Source organism: Oryzias latipes, chromosome 2 (assembly GCF_053564925.1).
Source record: "Oryzias latipes strain Hd-rR chromosome 2, Olatipes_Hd-rR_3.1".
Lineage (NCBI taxonomy): Eukaryota > Metazoa > Chordata > Actinopteri > Beloniformes > Adrianichthyidae > Oryzias > Oryzias latipes.
In genome coordinates this window covers 4,347,313-4,370,000 of record NC_136238.1, presented here as the reverse complement: position 1 = coordinate 4,370,000, position 22,688 = coordinate 4,347,313, and the positions used below count along the sequence as shown (strand labels likewise).

At 40.1% G+C, this 22,688-nt stretch overlaps 2 protein-coding genes across 5 annotated transcripts in view; both read right to left on the bottom strand.

Moving 5' to 3' along the window:
- The window catches only part of LOC144983676 (NACHT, LRR and PYD domains-containing protein 3-like), a 121,804-nt gene that overhangs the window by 86,804 nt on the left and 12,312 nt on the right, over positions 1 to 22,688 (bottom strand). For both annotated transcript variants that reach the window (XM_078930711.1, XM_078930715.1), the window contains exon 8: positions 22,441 to 22,614. In XM_078930711.1, the coding sequence (XP_078786837.1) occupies positions 22,441 to 22,614 (174 nt within the window). The remainder of the gene's footprint in view (positions 1 to 22,440; positions 22,615 to 22,688) is intronic.
- On the bottom strand, positions 139 to 11,409 carry LOC144983686 (uncharacterized). 3 transcript variants are annotated; one of them, XM_078930755.1, is made up of 9 exons: positions 11,322 to 11,409; positions 10,590 to 10,635; positions 9,290 to 9,330; positions 7,614 to 7,763; positions 7,208 to 7,315; positions 3,685 to 5,617; positions 2,382 to 2,453; positions 2,196 to 2,249; positions 240 to 1,114 (listed from the first exon to the last, which is right to left on the bottom strand). In XM_078930755.1, exons 1-9 carry the CDS (start codon positions 11,322 to 11,324, stop codon positions 903 to 905), a joined length of 2,619 nt encoding a protein of 872 aa, XP_078786881.1. In that variant the 5' UTR covers positions 11,325 to 11,409; the 3' UTR covers positions 240 to 902. The 3 variants fall into 3 exon arrangements, with proteins under 3 accessions (XP_078786890.1, XP_078786881.1, XP_078786878.1); XM_078930752.1 differs by lacking the exon at positions 11,322 to 11,409 and having other exon boundaries at positions 10,590 to 10,729; XM_078930764.1 differs by lacking the exons at positions 9,290 to 9,330; positions 10,590 to 10,635; positions 11,322 to 11,409 and having other exon boundaries at positions 139 to 1,114; positions 3,685 to 5,567; positions 7,614 to 7,630.

Here is a 22,688-nt window from a genome sequence, read left to right as displayed (position 1 = left end):
CCCCCACACCCCCCCCACACCCCCCCCCCCCACACACACCCCCACACCCACCCACACCCACCCACCCACACCCACCCACCCACCCACCCACCCACCCACCCACCCACACACACACCCACACCCACACCCACACCCACACCCACACCCACACCCACACCCACACCCACACACACACACACACACACACACACACACACACACACACACACACACACACACACACACACACACACACACACACACACACACACACACACACACACACACACACACACACACACACACACACATACTTGTTTTTACAGACCCATGATACATGGTGACTGAATGGGGAAAGGTGGGGACACCATTTTCTAAATGAAATAAAATTATTGTTTTTAGTTTAACACATTCTGTGGAATTAATTGTTGATAATTGACAACTAAAATATAAAAATATATTATATTTTCATTGTTCAAATTTTGTCTTGATTTCCTAACCTGCTGAGGACATTGCTATTTTGTAATATCACAAATCACCACAAGGGGTTGCTCTTACTGAATTGTGTTTGAGAGAGAAAAACTAAAAGAAATCATCCCCAGATTAGAAACAATATTTTGACATTGCATGCAATTTCTAATAATATTTTAAAATATATTCACAGAGTCAAAATTGCTTTTAGCCAGGCCATTAACTTCTTTATTTGTGCTGTTTAACATGAAAATTCCATCAGCCTTAATATGTCTGCTCATCTCAAAGCAAGGAACAAAACAGAAAACATACAACTTTAAAAGGTTTTTAACAGCATGACTGCTAAAATTTAAATAAAAAAGTACTGATGCATAATCTGGTCAAATAAAAACAAAAAACAACAGCAAATTTAAACAACAGCCTGTCATTTAATTCTTTCAGATAAGTCCAGCTTACCTTTCCTTTCTTTTCAAGGCATCAATTCTATTTTTGACATAATATTTGATACCTTCCCATGTTCTGTTGCTTAATGCTGTAGGTGAGGTCTGGATACAGAACTGACACTGTTTTTTTCCAGGGACTTTCCTCATTGTGATGAACTCCATTAACGTTTTTTCCACAGCTTCCACTTCCTCGTCACTCCATTTCCGTTTCCTGGATAAACCTAAATAAAAAACAATATTCACATAAACTTTCTCAAATAAACGATAGATAAGGAGAGACCGGTATATATATAGTGCATTGCTTTTGTTATGATAATGTAAAATGAAAAGGAAACAACAGGAACATGAAACTATTCTTTTTAAATGGAACCTGGCAAAAGGAAAAAACAAAAACAAACAAAAAAATTGAGTCTGGCAGGTCACAAACCCCAGGAGAGCATTTCAAGCCATAGTGATGGCAATGTAATGTGTCCACAAAGAGGGACAATGTTTTAATGTGCAGATACCAAAATCAGATAAATACAGAAAGTTGTGTCAGTAACTGATCACCAGATCAGTGATCATCCACAGAGTGGGTTGTTCACTGATTACTACTTTGAATGTACTGACTTAAACAAGCAGGTTGGATTGGGTGGAGGAAGGTTTCAGGTGTGGTATGGTATGTGACAAAAGAATGAAAGGAACTGTGAAGAAGACTGTGGTGAGAGCAGCCATGTTGTTGACCAACCCTGCTCCTCAAGATCCACAATTCTGCCTGGTTTCCAGCTCTCCTTCACCATATTTCTGCTGATTGGCTGAATCAAGTGATTCTACAACCTGATAGACTGAACACACCTGGTTTAGGTTGTCAGCATTTATGCAGGGAGAGCTGGATACCAGGCAGGGTTGAGGGTCTTGAGGACCAGGGTAGGTCCCTGGTGTAGAGTCTCTGAGAAAGGGACAGAAGGCAGAGCTGGAGGTGTTATTTAATGATAGTATTTCCAGCGTCTAATTATCTTAAGGTATATTCTATAGAATTAGAGTCTGACCTCCATGAAGAAGGAAGACGATAAGGAAGACAAAACTTCCTTTTAACAGGAAAACATTTATTAAACCCAAAAAACTTTCAGTAGCAGCAAAGGTTTTGTAAGAAATACTAAGAGTTAGAAAGTGGAAAAAAGAAAAATGGGGGGTAAAATGAATGTCTTGAGTAATCATCTGGATGATGACTGAGCAGATTCTACTTTTTGATCTAAACTAAATTTGGCTTCTAGCAAAAAGGACTAGGGAGATACAGTTTAATAAAGAAACATAGGAACATACCATGTCCAAGAGGTGATATTCCTGAGGGCTCCACTGGCACTGGCATCTCTTCATCTGACACATAAAAACAAGACAATTGACAATTCAGTCACTGCTTTGTGAACATTACTAGCAATAAAAATCCCATACTGTAGGTCTTAGATAATCCTATTCTTTCTATAGGCTATCAGAAACCAACAGCAGTACCTGGTGGTGTACTTTGCTGGACAGTTATGTTGGCTTCGTCTTCACTGTCAGAGGGGTCCAGAGTTATTTCCTCTGAAAAACATACAACATTTAATACCTGGAGTTCCATGTGTAAAATGTCTTTGATGAGATCAGTAGCCGCGTTTACATGGGCAAAAGTAATCGGAAAGAACGCTTGATCGGAAAGAAAATGCGTCATGTAAACGCGCCGTTCGGAATACTCTGTCCCGGTCAGACTCATTCGGATCAGAATTTCTTTCCGATCGAGATAGGTGGGTTATACCGATCGTTTATCCGATCGTGGAGCATGTAAATGGTCATTCCGATCGTGTATAAAGTTATATGACACACTTATTACTCTCTTAAATACATGAAACAGCAGTGGAAGAAGAAAAAGCGACTTCCGTTGTAAACAAAGCTGCAGCATAGAGCGAGATGATCATCTAAATATGCTTTTATTATTGTTATGGTTTGTTATGGTTTTTAGTATTTATTATTCATTGTTTGCTCATAATTTTCGAAATATGTGCTGTCAGTGCTTTATTCTTGGCTGAACAGACACAGAAGGACGGTTAGGGTAAGGCTAATACATTCTAACAACATTGAGCTGTGGATTAATTTAAAATCCATGCGATCAATGCCGCAATCTGCATCTTGACTGACCGTAAATACGTGGGAATAAAATCAGCTTTTATTTTGTTGGGACATCATTGGAAACACAAATACACAGGATTGTTTGCACAGTTTCTCAGGACTGTTCGGCATTCCCACCTCTGTTAAGCTCATAAACCGTCCCAAAGCCGCTCCTCACTTGGAGACTCAGTTCTCCTGAGTCCAGCAGCTCGCTCACGCAGTGCACACCCGTGACAAAGCACCCTTCCCTGCCCGCAAAAACAAAAGTACGAGTCTGGCTGCCCTTATCAGAGACCTGCTTTGCTCACGCGGAGCAGCCGGCTGGTCCTGTTTGTGCTCAAAAGACTCCTCTGGAGCGAAAAATACCCTCTACACATGACGTAAAACCAGAGCAGTGGTGACTTAAAATCAGAATTGTTTACATGCACCGCGATCTGATCAACAATCGACACAACCCACCAATCTTGATCGGAAGGACATTTTAATCCTAATGATTCTGATCCGTGCAGAGTATTCCAAACGGTGTGTTTACATGAAATATTTTTAGTCTGATCAGGCGTTTAATCCGATTTTTTCTGTCCACGTAACCGCAGCTAATGAAAGTAGAAATTACACAAATAGAAAAAAAGCATGACTGCTTGTACAGGCAGATATAAAAACAGTAATTTACCTTCAGGATCAATTTGAATCTCATCCAGATTTTTTCCTTTAAAGTCTGACAGATTTCCTTGCTCCAGTGCCAGCAGGACCTTACTTATCTTCGCCATTTGTAATGTCCCTTCTGGTAACCTGTAATACTGGCGGTGGACTCTGATGTCATGGCCCAAGAAGTCAGCAAGGTCATCCATTTCATTATCTTTCAGGTTCAGGACCTTAGACATGGTTGCAACATGTTTCCTCAATTTTGTAGAAGAAAGTGCCTCTGGGTGTTTGGCTCCACAGCTTCGGGCAGTGTGACGAATGACATCTGACCCCCTGAAATAAGAGACTGCATCTGGTCTCCCAAAAAAAAAAGGGTTGTCATCAGGCACTCCACACTTGAATCGAGTCTTTACAAGAATCTCCATTGATGTCACTACTTCAGGTGTGAGGAGGATGGGTACTTTTCTCCCTCGCTTGCCCCTGATTTCAATCCGCTGGAAATGGTTGCAGAGCTTTTTTTCCAGGTCTGTTAAAGCAAGCTCCAAATCCGGGTGACTCTGGGAAGTATCCCGAAGTGTAAAGCTATGGAGGTACATTTTGGAAACCTCTCCTTCTCTTCTGCGATTGAAAATGATCACTTCACACAAAGTGATTTTGGCAAGATCTGCCCAGTGCTTCTTACTTGGTTCAGCTTCCAGGTTTGCCTGGCACTCCTTCCTTTGTTTGGCAATATAATCATGCATTTGTTTAACATCTTCTGCAAAGGGAAGCAGATGAGGAGCATTCCATTTAGCCTCACTCATATTCCTGAGGGCTTGTGAAGATACAAGTTCACTCCATTTTGTCTCACAGATTTGCTTAAACATGTGAATGTTGTTAATAGTTTCTTCATCTCCTGCAACCATGGCTTCATATTCGACTATATTTGCCATTTTCTTCAAGTTGTGTCCTAACTTAAGTGCCAAAGATGGTTTTTTGAAAGTGCTGGTTTCCTGATTGAAGCCTGCTACCATGTGAACTGCTTTAATCACATGAGGAAAATTAGATGGTAGAAAGAAGTCTGACATCCTCTTCAGCTTGCCACATCTCTTTGCCTGTAGAACAAGCCGGCCTGTCTCACGAAGTTTTTGTCTGATGTATTCATGTTTTGTTGTGTCGTGTCCGTGTTTACCATAGAGGTGTTCCCCAAACTTCAATATCACAGGCTCTTTCCGGACAGCTTCAGATACTTCATCGCTATGCATTTCAAGTACCATCTTCCAAAACTGTGCGCTGACATTGTCAGGAACAGGCTGAGCATAAGCACAAAGGGCCTGAACTCGTGTTTTTCCAGGCTTTAAGCCTTTGACTTCCTTACTGAGATGACATCTCTTCATGTGCTTCCATAAGGACTTTCTCTTCAGATAGGCTTCACAGTTCACACAGTGCATGTAATCGCTGGTTTTTACTGGTCCACTGGTTTGCTGACGAGGGATCACCATTCCTTTTCCTTCCTTAAGGACCTTATTGTTATGAATACGGTTTCCCTTGTTTCTCAGTAAACTCAGCTGAATTTTTCTTTCTTTTGAACCTTTTGGACACAGGAAGGCCTTTGAAACTTCTGGCTTATCTTTATGCTTTGATTGTAAATGGCGAGTGATTTTTTTGAAAGGTTTAGAACAAAAAACACAGTAGAAGGCCTTGTTGTACAGACGTCTGCCATCTTCTTTCTTCTTCAGTGTCATGACCTCAACAGAGGCATCATCTGAGGAGGCTTCCTGCTCTTTTTCAGCCAGTGGCCCAGACTGGGACATACCTCTTTTCTCTGTCTCTTTCCTTTTCTTTCTTTGTGGCTGTCTGGTGGGCTGTACAGCTGTCTCTTCATCTGAAGATCCTTCACTCTCTGCTCGAGGTACATATTCTTCACCACTGCTGGAAGAGGATAGAGACTCTTCAGAAAGGCCCAGCATTTCTCTGGTAACCTAAAATAAAAAAATGTAAGAGATTAGCATTTTTGTCAAACATTTAAATGAGGCTACACTTAAACATTTTTACGTCTGATTCTGAATACTAAACTTTGTTTTGTAATCATTATTAATTAACTCCCCTGGATTGTTACTTGAAATATAGTTATGGGAGTTTATGCGTTTAGAGTAAAACTATTCAAGTGAAAGAAAAAAGCTGCATGACATAGCTATTGTAAAATGTTCTGGGGCCTCATTTATAAAAGTTGCGTACGCACAAAAGAAGGTGAACGCCACTCTACGCAATAATTGAGATATATAAAAAGCAAACTTGACGGGAAAATGTGCGGTCCTTCACGCAAGCTCTGACCCAGGCGTACGCACAAAAACGGGTGAAATGAGAAACGGCGACACCGTCGGCAGATGGAAGAAACACGTGAAAGTGAAAATGACGATACTGCCTCTCATAAATAACACGAAGACGGACGGACGGACATATTAATTGTCCACTGGGGAAAGTTGTTTTCATAGTAAAACATTTCTTCATAAGCTACAGAATTATGGTATTCATGCATATGCCTTTAGTTTTTTTTTTTTCATTTTTGATAAAACAATGTATGGCGTATGTCTCAACCATTCAGAAAGCCACAAGAAATTACATTTGCGCTGATCAATTTCCCATTTCCACATTGATTATTACCGACATCTGTAGCTTGTCAGATGTAATTAAATGGAGGGAAATAAAATGCCCCATCACAATGCGTAATGACGCACAATGGCTGATCTTGCGCTCTTAGAAGATGTGGCAAATGGAAGAATTGGGAGTGAACGCATCTTTAGACAGCAAGGAGTTGTTGGACCTCTGCGAGCTTTTGGGGGGGGGGGGGGGGGGGGGGGGGTCACCCGGTGCATCTGGCGCGTCGCTGTTCCCCCTGCGCCTAATTCACCACTCCACTTAAAAGAGATTCGCCAATTATTGCCGCCAGTCTCTCATCAAGAGGGGTCAGCTCCGGTGCCCCCCCCACCCGTGGCAGACACACTGGCAATGCAGCGCCAGATGTTTTTTTTTGCCTCGACTTTGATGCATTTACGGCGTCTGCCACCGTTTGCCACTCAAGTGCCTTTTTGGCATTAGTAATGCCCACACTGTGCCCTCCAAACAACACTTTTCTCCTCTTTTCCACCTCGCCAAAGATAACTTCTACTTCACATTGAGTGAAGTTACGTTTTTTTGATTTCCCTCCGTGTGTGCCATGGTTTCGCAATCAATGAATATTCATTTGTGGGCGTTTCACGGACTATTTATGGGCAACTATGGGCGTGTCATGAAGCCTCAAAAGCTGCGCTGCATTTAGAATTGGTTGTGATTTATTAAGGGAAAGATCTGTAGGATGTGCGTGCGCACGGTTTTATAAATCTGAATATTTCTGTGCGTACGCACGTCCTATGTTTCATCCGTACGCCACTTCTGACGCAAATCCTACGCAAAGTTTTATAAATGAGGCCCCTGGTCACAGGTTTCAGTATTATTCCAAATGTCCTGTAGATACACGCACAGCATGTACTTTCCCAAAAAAAATAAAACAAAAAATAGAATCAAAAACATACAATTACACTGTCGGTTCTCTTTAATTCTGGCACTGTGAAGTCTTGATCCAGTTCTGTTTGTGTTTGGTCAAGGATTACTGTACTGTCAGTGGAGCTGTGTGGTTCTTCCTAAAAAAACAAAACAAAAAAAACAGGTTTTGTTAAAAACATGTTCGGGTAACTGTAAATGAAAATTACCAAAACCAAGCGAATGACATCTGTTGGCATTATTAAACTATGTGTCTACATTTATAAAAAAATGTATGCAATTATTACTTAACTGTAAAAGTTTAAAATTAAGAAGATCCTTTGATATGTCATAAAGCTTAAGTATTACAGTTTTTCTCTGAAAACAAGAACATTTGCAAATAAATAATCAAAAATCTGGGCTCTCTGTGAGTCTGTAAAAATGGGAGGTGAAACTTACTGGTTTAGGGCAACTCTGAAGACTCAAAGTCCTTTCCCTTTCTCTGTCTGCCAGCTTCATCTGGGCTTTATTGTACTGTTTCTCACACTTTCTGTGATGTCTTTTTAATTTCTGGAGCCGCTTCCTGAGCCTCTTTTGTTGACTTAAAGTCTGTAATGTAAAGGTTTAAAACAACTTAGAAGTTCTTAAATCATGAACAAATTTAAATATGAAAAGTACTGATGAAGCCATTAGTTTTACAATGTATAAGTTACTGATTCTATAAATATCTGTTCATTTTACATAAGTAATGAAGGTAATAAAACCCTCTAATTCCCCGCCAGTAAAAGACCAGCGTTGGTCGAATGACTGGGGGGGCGCCCTATGAAGCAGTGCGCCTCATATGTTGTTGTGGGGCGTAGAAGAAGACGGCATGAAAACAGGGCATGAACATTGTTTACAACATGGCTGAAGCACAGTTTTAACTGCAGCAATATGGAGGAACATGGGAGCAACTGCAGAGAATTCATGATGAATGAATCCATGGTTCACAAGGAAGCTGGAAAATGAACTCCGACAGTCAAGATGAGCTGATTTTCTGTGGAAAAATGGTGACTGACCGGTGGATTAACGATCAGTTTGAAGAAGGTTCTCTGCAGTCAGACTGAGGTCAGTAACACTAACAGGAAGCTTTTTGCTTTAGTTTTATGAAACGGCGTCATCTTTCCATCTGGGGGAGGATTACGGTGCAGCAGCAACTTCCAGCAGATTACAATGAAAAGCTGTTCATTTTCCACTCATACTGTACTAAAAAGGTTGTAGACAAACACCTCCAGCCCAGCTGAATCACCGACATAGACGATGCGCCGCTAACTTCAGACATCCCGGTGAGTCTCAATGTGGAGAAGAATAGGAGCAGCGCAGTAGCAATACGTACAACGGGGCAGTTAAAGATTGCTTTTATTGTTGTGGGAGGCAGTGCCAGGCGAGTTACGCCACAGTTTGTGAATGGATTGTAGAAGCTTCGGGTAACGTGTCTGCTTGAACCGCTTTCAAAGTGCCAATAAGCCGGCATCATTCAAGAGGAGCCGCACGGACACGAGATGGAGTCTGACAATGACGAAAGAGAAGCTAGAGTGGTTGATAGAAATTTAGCCGGGCTGTTCATTTCAGATATCGAAGATGAGGACTTTGATGGATTTTTGGATGCTGTTTTATGACTGAAAAAATAAATTAAAACCATCTCAGTTTTGCTCCCATTTCCTTTTTTAAACACACACTAGCATGCAAGTTTTACCTGTATGTGTTAACGTGCCTATGCATTCAGACCTAGTGTGCCTTCTGTATGTGTTAAATACAGAAAAATCACCCATAATTGAGACCGTGCCCGATAACCCTATGCATCCTATGGTCAAGAAAATATGGTTTTAAAGAACTAGAAACTACTGTATTTCAAAACAAGCTTTGTACATTTTCTTTAGAAACCAGAACTGCAGTAATTTGATACCTTAACCTTTAGTTGCTATTCATAAAACAGAGAGTTGTCTGAGCTGCTGGTGTAGAAAGTTTCTGCATGAAAAATACAGATTTAATTCAACTGAACTTAGATTATTGAACAATTTCCAACATTTCAAATGTGAAGACCTGCTTTTGAGTTGTAAGAAGAGATCTTTTACAAATTATTTAAAGCTACTTACCTCTTTCTTCTTTTTGGTGGTGGGGCTGCCAATCACCTCAGCTGGACAAAAATAGAGCATCAGTGTTAATTAGACCAAACATTAGCAGAATCATGAATTTATGGTTTTATCTAACATTATTAAAAGACCACTGTATAAACAAATGTCAAAGGTGTATGTGTTTACATCCCTCAGATCATGACATATAGTAAGTATGTTGTCCTTAGTAAATTCAAGACAGCTCTGCACCATAACTTTTTATGTATATGTTTGAACTCTACTTAATATCAAATTATGGAGGAGTAAATGCTACGTTACATTCAAAAAGTTTGACTGACCAGTGAATGATGGACATACATTGTAACAGTCTGGAAAAGCACAGAAAAATCAAACCCGTCATCATCCTTATTATTATTATTACCACTAAATGCAGGCTCAGGAGAATCTGGTCATGTCCGAACTCCTTCCCTAGTCATTATATAGTGCACTTTATAGAGCGTTCGCCATTTTGTAGTGCTGTCTGAATCTACAATTCCAAAATCAACTGCCCTAGAAACTTCACAGACGTCTATTTGAAAAGCCAGTGTGCATCAATGCTCTCTAGGTTGTGTTTCTACATTTTTCTATGAAATAAAAAAATATATACTTTTCAATTAATACAAATTTGTATTAATTTACATTTATTTATAAATCATAGTTTGTATCATCAGAACAAAGTAGATTCATAAAAAGCTTTAGTAAAATGCTCATATTTATTGGGTTTTTTACTTAATGAAATCTGTGACAGCATATTGCTGTTTAGCAAAAAATGTATTGAGCATGGTATTAGAGTTACTTTTAAAAATTCAGGTCACCAGATAGTCCTGCACTAGTTAGGGGATAGGGAGGGAATTCTGACATAGCCTTTGTCAAACGTTTCGAACAGTTGAGCTGGGGGCCACTGGGCACCACATGCTTTTATTGAGGCATCTAATTGTTCCATTTCTATTTTGAATAATTTGTAAAGTACAGGAAAAATATCATGAAAAAAGGGTTAACCCATGTTTAAAAAAGAGGCATCAGAGCAAGAATAGTCTGACTGCACTTTATCTTATTTTGACTTTGGTATTTTAGCAGATTAAAATACTGAATAAAATAAAATAGACAGCCTGGTGTGAAGGCCATTAAGTTTACTATGGATGTATTTTCACTCATTACTGACTGAAGCAACAGATCATTGACTGAAGCAACAGATCATTGTACCTGCAGTCTGTGCATTCCAATACAAATGGTCAGCTATAAGAATAATTGAATAATGGACACTGTTTTTTAATGTACTCACCCCTCCTGTCAGGACTATTTCCTCTCAAAGGTTCATCTGGTTCATCCTGTGGGCAAAAGTCATTTACATTTTGTAAATAAATCATTAAAAGTACAACATTCATCAGTGCTCAATGAACAACAAAATGACGTGTATAATTTAGCATATTAATAGAGAAAAACCTTTGAGAGTAGCAACCCCTCCCCCACTTTAACCCATCTGCATTATAACATACATAAAGTAAAATGGCTGCCGAGTCAGTAAAAAATTAGGAAAAGCAACTGAAGCAGTTCTTCACTCCCAGAACAGCTTTAGGTATTTTCCGTCTCTAAGTTCTGGAAATTTCTGATACAAAATTATATTTCTTTACTACACAGTATTGGGCTTTTTCTATTTTGCTATTTTACAGCGGGACCGTGGGGACCTGCAGCCTAGCTAAGCTAGCCCAGGCTTGTTCATGCAGCCTCGGCTATTTCATGAACAAAACCCCAGTTTTAATGGGGGGTAAAAAAATCTGCTCTACCTCTACATTAAAAAAAATATATTTTTTATCATAAGATTCCACCCTTCAAAGTACCTGGACTCCTCCAAGCTACCATAATGCTAACCATGCATGCATCTCCAGACTGTTGCTAACACCACATGTGCTTGCTAGCCATCATGGAGGAAATTGCTAACAGTCTTCGGTTTTTAAACTAAAAAATCTACTCTAACCTCCACATCTTCAATATATTAAAATAAATAACAACTTACCATTATCTTTTGGTTAAAGTGAGGATTCTGCTTCACATGTGACAGAGAAAAATGTGGTGTGCTCAGTCACAGTTCTGCTGAAAAAGAAACTGTTTTCTAGGGTACGTTTGATTTATTCTCAGGTCACGCAGGTGAACACCACCTTTGTCTGAGTGACACAAAAAGACATAGGCTGGTCTTCTAACATAAAACACTTAATTATTAAAAAAAAGCATGAAAAGTAAAATAAATAAAAGTAAACAAATAATTAAGAGGTAGAGAGAAGAAACACAGCTGTTGAACATAAATAAAGACTCTTAAACTGTTAAGTAAGGAGTAAAAAAAACATGAATAATTGGGGGTACGTTTGATTTAGTCTACAGCTCACACAGGTGAGCACTGTCTGGGATGTTCAGAAAGAAACAATGTTAAATAGTAAACAAACTGCAAAAAAAAAGATAAATAAAACAAAATAACAAATTGGTGGTACAGAGAATTTATGCAGCTGTTAAACATGCAAAAATGGTTAACTAATTAGTTAAGAAACGTTATTTTAAAACAGAATAAAGTGGCAGTCCTCTACACCCAAATGTGTCTCTGAACCCCTTATTTTACACATGGAACCCTGCATTACGAACACCAAAACCTGGAAATCCGGCTACACTAATGATAATTTGGTTTTGAGTCGCTAAAAGGTTCAGCATTTCACTGTTTGTGAAACCCATCCTGTAATAAAGCTTAACAAAACGCTCCACATCTGTCATCTTCAAGCATGGCTCAGATAAACAGACAACCTAGGTATTTTTTCTTATTAATGTATGACTTTTTCGCCGTCAATTTAAGTGTTTTAAAGTAATACATTTACTACTTTAAAATGTGTACATTTGTGAGATAAAAGTAAAAAAATTCAGCTGATGAGTTTTTATTGTAGTTAGGAAGTAGGGAGACAAATCAGACACGGCTAGTGAGTATGGGTGGGGGAGGGTATAGTCCTAATGGGGACATAAAATATCAGGGTCTGTGTATGAAGTAAAAGTGACAATAGAAAAAAGGAGGGAAACGATCCATCGGTATATTGCTTAAGCTAGTAACATTAAAACCTTTTTTATATATTCCAGAAATACATTTATAATGCAGTTTAGTCATTTTTTACTAAAAGAATTCTTAGTCTACTTGACAATTACTGAGATATTTGAGATAAAGTAAAAACTATAGCCTCAATGGGGACTCAAAGTGGTAGGATCTGTGCAGTAACATCAGCCTGTAGAAAAGCAGGAACAATAAGGAGTGTCTTTGTTGCACAATCTATAGACAGAAAAAAATATCTAAACAAAGTTAAACAATTGTCAATATTATAAAATCAAATGTGTCAAAAAACAAGGTAGAATTGCACAAATTTTAGGACAGTTTTAACTGAAAGAGTAAAATATTCATGATATAAACACACAAAAATAGAAACTATCAACACTCTTAACCCTGACTTCTTTAACCTAGTCACATTTCCTCGCTACCATACTCAGAATTAGCCCACTGGATTGACTAAATTCCCTACCATACTTTTACTATAATGTGGTAGTTGATTGGGTCAAATCTAATTCTTTAAGATAAAACCAAAATGCTGTGGCCACTTACTTGAGATATCGCCCATTATCAAACTCTATAAGCTCTTATATTGACAGTCATTAAAGAACAGAAGTGGAGACCAAGGGTCACATTACTGCCTGTATTCCAATTAACACTGCTCTAACTGGCTGGAGACACATGATCCAGGAATCAGAATCTTTATTGTCATTGTACATGGGGATACAATGAAATTGCAGCAGCCTTGAAGTGGTAAAGTTAAATAAAATAAAAATAGAAATAGAAATATTGTATTTACATCTCTACCAAAAAATAAACAATATGTACAGAAACTGTTAAATATTAAATATGTATGAACAAAATAGAATGGAATGAGATGAGTTGTGTAGTGGTCAGTGATTTAGTATTTGTAAAAAATCAGAGTACGGTGTGGTTGGTGGAGGTATATGTATTCCATATGGTAATTGCCTGTGGATAAAAGCTGTTCCTTAGTCTATTTGTCCTGGTTCGGATGGACCTGTACCTCCTTCCAGAGGGCAGCAGGTTGAATAGAGGGAAAGCAGGATGGCTGGAGTCATTGATGATGCTAGTCACCCTGCTGAGGCAGCGTGACTCTGGAGGGTGACTGCCATTCTGCTTCAGTGCAGTGGGAGAACCACACTGTGATGCCATAGGAAAGGATGCTCTCGATGGTTGAGCGGTAGAAGGTTACCAGCAGCTCCTGGCTGTTCTTCCTAAGTATTCTCAGGAAGTGCAGGCGCTGCTGAGCCTTCCTGCTGACGGCCATGGTGTTGTCAGACCATGTGAGGTCGGCCGAGATGGTGGTGCCCAGGAGGGTGAAGCTGTGGACCCTCACCACACATTTTCCGTCGATGTAGATGGATGGTGGATCTGCTCTGTTCTTCCTGAAGTCCAGGATGATCTCCTTGGTCTTGGTGGTGTTCAGGATGAGGTTATTAGCCTGACACCACCTTGACAGTTTCAGGACTTCATCTCTGTAGGCCGTCTCGTCGTCTCCAGAGATCAGCCCCACCACAGTAGTGTCGTCTGCAAACTTCACTATGGTGTTGCTGGTGTGGGCTGGTCTGCAGTCTGCTGTGTACAGTGTGTACAGCAGAGGACTCAGCACACATCCCTGTGGGGAGCCTGTGCTCAGCATCTGGGTGGACGAGAAGTGGGGACCAAGTTTGACTGTCTGTGGTCTGTTTGTGAGGAAGTCCTTGATCCAAGAGCAGGTGAGTGGGTGGAGTCCTAGGTCAGAAAGTTTGCTGACCAGAATGTCAGAAATGATTGTGTTAAAGGCGGAGCTATAGTCCACAAAGAGCACCCTGGCGTAGGTGTCTCTGTGTTCCAGGTGGCTCAGCGCAGTGTGGATGGTGATGGATATGGTATCGTCCGTTGATCTGTTTGCTTTGTAAGCGATCTGGTGGGAGTTGAAGGTTGGAGGAAGGGAGTCTTTGATGTGTCCCAGGAGCAGCCGTTCCAGACACTTGGTGATGAATTATAACTGTTAGTAGGCAAGGATATCTGAAAAACGCAGCGTTCCCCATTCACAGATTCACCCTTTTACACCAGGGCTTTAGCTCCAAGCAGTTTATATTCTTTTGACTACCGTAACTCTTCAACCGTTGACACAGTTAGTGTAATTTTAGTGGGTCCTGGGGTGGGAAAAAGAAGTGTTGCGCTGATATGCAGCTCTACACAGTAGTGAAGTGCCTACGGGATCTAGGTAAATTAGCTGATTCATTTGCAGAGTAAAGCACCTTTGCGCTGTGAAGAAACACTTTACAAATGGTGCAAAGCTGGTATGAAAAGCCGATTTTCCCCACACCAGATTCAGTTGATTCACGGTGATCGCATAAACAATAAAATATTACGGTATCTCAAGAGAAATTTTATTGAGGTGTGACCGACGACATCTCTGGTGTTAAGGGGTTGAAGCAACCTGTGCTTAAGAAGAGTCATATTGAAAACATGCAGGACTGACTACCCTACAGTCTAGGGTTGGAACTAGTGTCAACCTTCATCCATCCAGTTGTAGCTGCACTTGATATTCTAACATTTGCTTTATTCAATTTATCTCTGCACACTTTTGTTTTTAGTCTGGCTACATAAATAATAGAGACAGTACCTCAAAACTGTTCTACTCTGAAACTTATTACAAATGTGCTGCACAACTAAATATTTGCTGTTCTGTTTCTACCAATCCAGCATTTTTAAAGTATTAAAAAATAACCTGTATTGAATTAAATTGCATGAAAACATATTAAGTTGCTTATAAAGAGCCCTTCTTTAAAGTAACACACAATCAAACATCACAGTACAAACAATAAAACAGAACCATAGCTTGTTAAAGGTTGACATGGTAGTTTGAGTTGGAGAAGTAGACACAAAATGTTAGAGTGTGTGTATTCACCATGTGTAGCTATTTAGAAAAAGGAGGGAAAAACTGATTAGCTACAGCGCTTAGAATAGACAGATTAAGGCTTTATCCAATTCATGAAATCTGAATGTAACAAATATTTAAGCAAGTTATTTAAAGTTCCATTTTTGGAAAGACGTCTATGTGGGGCAAAAACTTGGATTGGTGCACAAAATTAAAAGGGGTATAGTCTTAGTGGGGACACTAAATGTCAGGGTCTGTGTATGCACCAGAACTGACTACTGAGAAAAGGAGGGAAAATGGATTAGCCACAATGGTTAAGTTAGCCAAATTAATGCTTGTAAATTAGCTAAACCTGGATGCAACACATATGGTTAGGTTATCGAAGTTCCACTCATGAAAAAACAATATGTGTGACAAAAACTACGATAGGTCTGCAAAGTTAAAAGTGGTATAGTATTAGTGGGGACACAAAATGTCAGGGTCTGTGTATGCAACAGAACTGACTCCTCAGAAAAGGAGGGAAAACACTATTAGCTACAATGCTTAAGATGGCCAAGTTAATGTGGATGTAATAAAGATTTAAGTAAGTTATATGACGTGTGGGACAAAAACTCGAATAGGTTTTGGATGTGGTTATGTCCAAGTGGGGACATAGAATGCCAGGGTTTGGGTGTGCATCAGGAATGAATCTTGAAAAAAGGAGGGGAAAAAACAATAAGCTAAAGGTAGCCAAATAAACCAACTAATTTAAATTAAAAAAAATGTAAACAGAACAAACCTTATTCTGCTTACTTAATGAGAAAACAAGGACACAATTTGGAGGGGTGCTAAAAAACGTGGGGACATGCAAAGCTCAACTGAGATGGATAGTGCCGTGTGAAGGGAAAAAATCGAATTTAATTGAAAAAATAATATAAGATTCAATGTGGTTTAACAGTTTATCAGACATCATTTTTAAATATTGCAGAAAGCAATGAAGTTCAACGAATGACTAGTTCTGACATCAATGTCACTAAGGTCCTTCAACTTAAATCCCAAGTGTACGGAGCAGACTCGGAGGCTAATTAAACATCTTGAAAATCTGTAGAAAAAGCTGTTGAATGAAATTGGCCATCGGCCTGCTGGTTCCTGCCTGGAGAATACAATCTTTTCAGTTTAGACAGATGCTACAGATTTCCTCAAGAGAAAAGAGATGGATATCAGTTGTGTTTCCATCTGGTCTCACAATGCGTTCAACAGTGTTGCTGTGGTCTCTGTTACCACACCACAGTAATGAACCTCTCAGAATGACCTTGATGCTTCCTCCGCAGAAAATGTATATGATGTGTGTTTTACAATTCTGCTTCAGCTCAATTTTGTCTGCTTGTATTCTGGACCTAAAATGTTTGGTCATGACTAGTGACTATAGGTGGGTACTGGAATGAAGATTTGAAGATTGACTGCTAAAATGAGAGCTTTGCTTTCTGGCTCAGCTCTCACTTCACCACAACAGACCGCATAGCTGACCTACTGCCAGCTATGTGAACAAAGCTCCTGCTCTGGTCATACTGAGGCCGGACAGCCCTCAGTAAGGTTCCCTGGACCCCATGCTTACAGAGTACCCTCCACAGAACACCACTGAGGATGCAGTCAGACGCTCTCTCCAAATCCACCAAGCACACATGAGTGAACTCCCACAAAACCTCCAGCACTTTATAGAGGAACGAACAGGAAAGAAACTACTATCGACCAAACTATCATATCCCGTGACCTGGCATAGGCTTTCCCAGGGAGGCTGAGGCATATAATTCCCCGGTAGTTTGAACTATCCTTCTTAGAAGTGGGAATCTTTACCCCTTATTTTTTCACTCCAGTGGTACTGACTCTGACTGCCATGCAATGCTATTGAGATGTGTCGGCCAAGACACTACCACAGCATCCAGAGACTTGAGTTACTCGGGTCAGAATTTATTCACTGTTCTAATTAGTTTTTGCTCTAAGGAACTCTTTGACTACCTTGAAAACATCCGCTTTGGTGATGGACAGCCCCACAGCCCCCACCCCAAAGTCCTCAACCTCTGCTGACTCAAGGGGAAGCATCACAGCAAGTTGAGGAGATCTCTAAAGTATTTCTTCTACCGCCCAAAAATATCCTCAATCGAAGTCAGCTGCTCCCCATCTGTACTGAAAATGGTGCCTGCAGAACACTGCTTTCCACTCCTGAGGCGCCGGATGGTTTGCCAGAATCTCTTTGAGGCATTCTCTATGGCCTCACCAAACTCTTACAAGGATTGGTTTTTGCTTCCACAACAGCCCGGGCCGCAGCTCACTTAGACTGCCGGCACCTGTCAGCTGCTTTTGGACTTCCACAAGCCAGCCAGGCTTGGTAGGACTCATTCTTCAGATTGACGGCATCCCTTACTTCCAGTGTCCACCAACTGGTTCAGGGATTGCTACCACAACAGGCACCAGAGACATTGTGACCACAGCTCTAAACAACAGCAGAGACAACAGAGGTGGAGAAGATGATCCAAGTAGACTTAATGTTCCCACCCTCCATTGGTATTTGTTTAAAGGTCACCCAGAAGTGAGAGTTACAGACCTCCCTGATGGCTTATGAGGCCTAACACAATCAAATAGTATACACACCTAATAAAGATGTTGAAGCTATGAATCAATGTGGATTATAGGTCAGCTTGGTCAAAAGTCCATAGCCCACTTAGTTGCTTTGACCCCATGTTTGTGTCATGACTGTACTGGATGTGTTGCTGCTGAATCATACTTTCCATGTCTTGAAAATTAGTCATGGCATCTTGTCTCGCGTCTTCTATTTTAAAAGTTTCACATCTCTTACAAACTGATTAATGCATTTAATGAAGCCACTTCATATGGGGTCACAGGGATGCTTCAGCCTATTCCAGAGGGATGTGCAAGATTTAGCTTACACAACACTATGGCTAACAAACCGTGCCCTGTGATGTTCTGACAGAACAATTCACCACCTTTAACCCTCTAACACTTGAGCTGTTGCCAGGAAAAACTAAAAAATCAAACACTTTTTGACATGCAGTAAATCTTTGAACGTTCATGTGATCTGATGCGGAGAAATGCAGCTTTGCACACACTTCAGAATTTGCTAAAATTATGTTATTTGCATCATCGGTTGAAGAGTTATGGTAGTCAAAAGAATGTAAAAGCTGGAGGTAAAGCTCTGGTGTTAGAGGTTTATAAGCAATTTATCTTTCAAAAACCCCAAGGTCAAAGTTGTTAGCAGATCAACCTTGTGAAGTTGTCAAAAATGTAAAGGTTACAGCAACTTTTGTGAAAGGTTTTGTAGGTCAATCAATCCTATCTGTGAATTTACAAGATGGCAGAACTTTAACAAATGTCAACATTGAAGAAAAGGAAGTTTTCTTAGACCTCATAAGATTATTTTATACACCATTTTGAATTTTTATACATAATTTGAAAACCTGTGATGTCATACTTTGCCACTGGTTGCTCCATTCCTGGAGGTCACTGATAAACTCCACAAAAAGATTAAATCTTTGTTAGGATATGCCTGGCATCGTTCTGTGGAATTTACAATAAGTTTTTAAAAAATGGAGGCCAAAAGAAGATAACATTACAGATTTGACATTTGGTAGTGCCAAAGCTTTAAAATCATAAGGAAATGGTCAAATAAAAGGCTGTGCCAGGAAGGGCGTAATAACTATACTAATTGGTCTAAATTTAGTCTATATTTTGTCCAACCTTTGAAGCAATATTATTTCAAATGAAGAGTTTGAGACTTTAAATTTTTAACTGACTCTAAAGTATAAGCTTTACTGTATGATTTTGTAGTATTAATGAATGCATATACATCGCATTACAAAGATACAGGATGTGTATTTATATATTTATATATTTATTTGCATAGATGATCTATGCAACATCTATGTACCTGAGTCATTACAAAGATGCAATTAAGGGAGCAACAAATCACAAAACTCATGGTTCTGATCGTGTAATGGTTGTAGTAACAATGATGATCATTTTTGGATCAATAAAAAGGGGGGAAAAACACGACAAAATAAGATAAAAATGTATGATTTATTTATTGAAAAGCAATCTGCAGCCAAACCGTGGCTGGTGATCCATACAGATCACTGATCTAATGCACCTGTAGATACAATTCCATTCATTTTCCTCAAATTAGTTTTTAAAGCTTGTTTGAAATGAATAAAAAATAAATATGTTGATATAGATTGAGGGTTTTGCAATACCACTTTTGACCACTAGTGGGGGCTAGTGATGGGGCGATAAGTGATACACACTTCCCGCGCATAAGTCCTCTAGGGGACTGCAGTAACACAGTGTATCCTGAAGGGGCGCATGAAAACACACAAACACAGATTTAGTCCCAAAAAGTCTCTCCCTGGGGACATAAGAGAAAATGATAGGGGAGGGGTTATGGGTCATTCTGAAGCTAGTGGTAAGGTTCTCCCCGTGGGGACCTACATTTTTGTCCCCACGGTAAACTTGGTCCCCATAAGTCTGTGTGTATTCAAGTTTAGGTCCTCATCGGAATAGAAGTACAAACACACACACACACACACACACACACACACACACACACACACACACACACACACACACACACACACACACACACACACACACACACACACACACACACACACACACACACACACACACACACACACACACACACACACACACACACACACACACACACACACACACACACACACACACACACACACACACACACACACACACACACACACACACACACACACACACACACATGCTGCGAGGAAATCATCAGTGGCAAATGAAGCATTAAACAAAAATTGTGGCAAAACTCTGGTCCGGGATTGTAGCACACGCTGGAACAGCACGTTTGATATGCTGAGAAGACTGCTGGAGATTAAAGCTGAACTAAACCAAGTACTTGAGGAGTAGAGCATGGACACACTTCTCACAAGCGACTGGACTAAGCTTGAGAAATTGGTGAAGCTACTTGAGCCCTTTGCCATTCACACAGACCAACTTCAGAATGACAGCCAGTCACTCTCACAAGTAGTGCCATGTCTGCTCAACCTCGAGGCACACCTGATGACCACTACTCCTGGAAAGCAGTTAGCACAAGTGCTGCTGAAGTCTTTGCGAGAACGTTTTTCTTCCATTCTTGATGCCCGTACACACCGGGACGAATATTCGCCAGGCGTTATTCGCCAGCGTTTTTCGCCACGTTTTTTGTGTTCACACCCAGGCGATTTTCGCTGACGATGAGCCGAGCGAACATGCAATTTCATTCCCTGACATTAGATGGCGCTTAATGTAAAATAGAAATACTCCTGTACACAAGGTGGCGCTGCGCAACTTTACGCTCCTTAAAGTCGCTTTTCACTCAGAAGAAGAGAGCAAGTATTTAAGCGCTTGTCAGAATCATAAAAAGAAAAAATGAATATTTCAAGCACCAGTTGCTCCAACTGGTTCGGGGATATTTTAGAATGTCCGTCATTTCTTCGCGGCAGTGTAGACCCTACTCGGCGTCTATCTTCTTCGCTGGTATGTGTGCTCAGCAAGGCAATTTTGTGTTTGAGCGCTTCCAAGTTGTGTTTTACTGTAACTTCAGAAGCTCCAGACACGTGTGCAAAAGCGCCATTCTCATTTGTCGTATAGATTTCGACGCGTCAAAAAAAAAAAAACCGAACCCGAGGCGTTTTTTTATTTTTTGACGCGTGGCATTTTTTCGCGTCGGTGTGCACACTCTCATTGGTGCCCTTTGTTTAGTCACGAGGCGTTTAACGTTGTAATAATATTCAAAATGATTAAAGTGAATATCTTAAAATGCTGTTTTAAAATAATGAACAGGTTTTTAAAGCAAAATGAAATATATTGAATAATATAATGGCTAATTTAAAATCAGTGTGCAGCTTTTTCACAATTTCATGATCTTTTTATATATTGGTTGATTGTGTATTTGCATGAGGTCAAATGTATTAATTTATTTAATTATAAACAGTATACGACGCAATACTATAAGTTTATCATATGAATTATACCATGGTCCCATTGAATACTCGATTCTGATTGGCTGTTGGGTATGCATTAAAACCTAATAACCGCACGGTGAAAAGAGAAGTTCCGGTCAGCTAGCTTAAATGTTTTGTATCACTGCGCCGGCTTCTTTAAAACAACCTTTTGCTTCATCTGGACAAAAACAAGCGGTTGGAGATTAACTTTCTCTCTGAACTGATGCTTTATTCAACCTATCGGGACGATCAGCATATGTATATTGCCGAATCTTGACTGCAGCGGTGGTGCTGCGCGACACGGACTATATGTTATGTGACGTAACATATGGTCCGCTTTTTGTGAGAAAAGCTATCCAATTCGAAAAAAAAAAAGAATTGCTCTAAAACCTGGTTAATATGTATTGCTTTTGTAACTGACCATGGTATAAGCGGGTTAATGGTCTTCGAAGTGAGCGTTTATTACTTTTTAGCGCACTTCGCGGAAGCAACCATCCGACACGAAGCGGAGGACACTTCAGGCTTCCACGGCGTGCGTTAAAAAAATAATAAACGCTCACTTCGTGGGCCATTAACCCTTAATTAACCCAGTGCATCATGGGAGATGTAGTGATGGCAGACAGACTCTTCTCTGAGCTTCATGGTTTTGTTCACTTGTTCCACGGTCTGACACCGGATTCTGTGGAAAGCTACACCGCTAAAGACGAGCTTTAGCTGCTATTTTTGTTGGAACTGAGAGACTTTATGAGCAGAATCTGAACAAGGAATTGAAGACTTTAACCACTTCTGATTGGTCAGACTTATGACGTGTGATTATGCCTCCAAGAATGATTGGTGGAGACATTTAAAGGGGCGGGACTTTTCCAAAACAGCTGAAACTATGGCTAAATCGCGGTACCGTCATTCTTATCAAAATGGCTTTGATAGAATAAAATAAACACAAAGAAAAAAGTATTTTGTGATCTTTCATATTCCTAACTTCTCTGTGTTTATCAGAGCCTGTTTGGATGAACACAGAGCTGATATCCTGAAGATGGGAAATGTTTTGGATCAGTAAAAATTAGTCATTTCCAGCAGCACATCTGATCATCTCTCACGGCACACTGGTTGAAAAACACTGTAGAGAATCAACATTTGAATGAAAGCTGACCTGAGAGTCTCCAGTTTACAATCTGGACTCTCCAGTCCGGCTGACAGTAGCTTCACTCCTGAATCCTGCAGCTTGTTGTGATTCAGGTCGAGAAGTCTGAGTCTGGAGGACTGAGAGCTGAGAACTGAGGACAGAGCTGCACAGCTTCTCTCTGACAGATTACAGTTAGCCAGTCTGCAGAAAACAAAGACAGACAGCAGTTATTGAATCTTTCATGTTTCCATCAGATTCATTTGTTCACTGAAGGT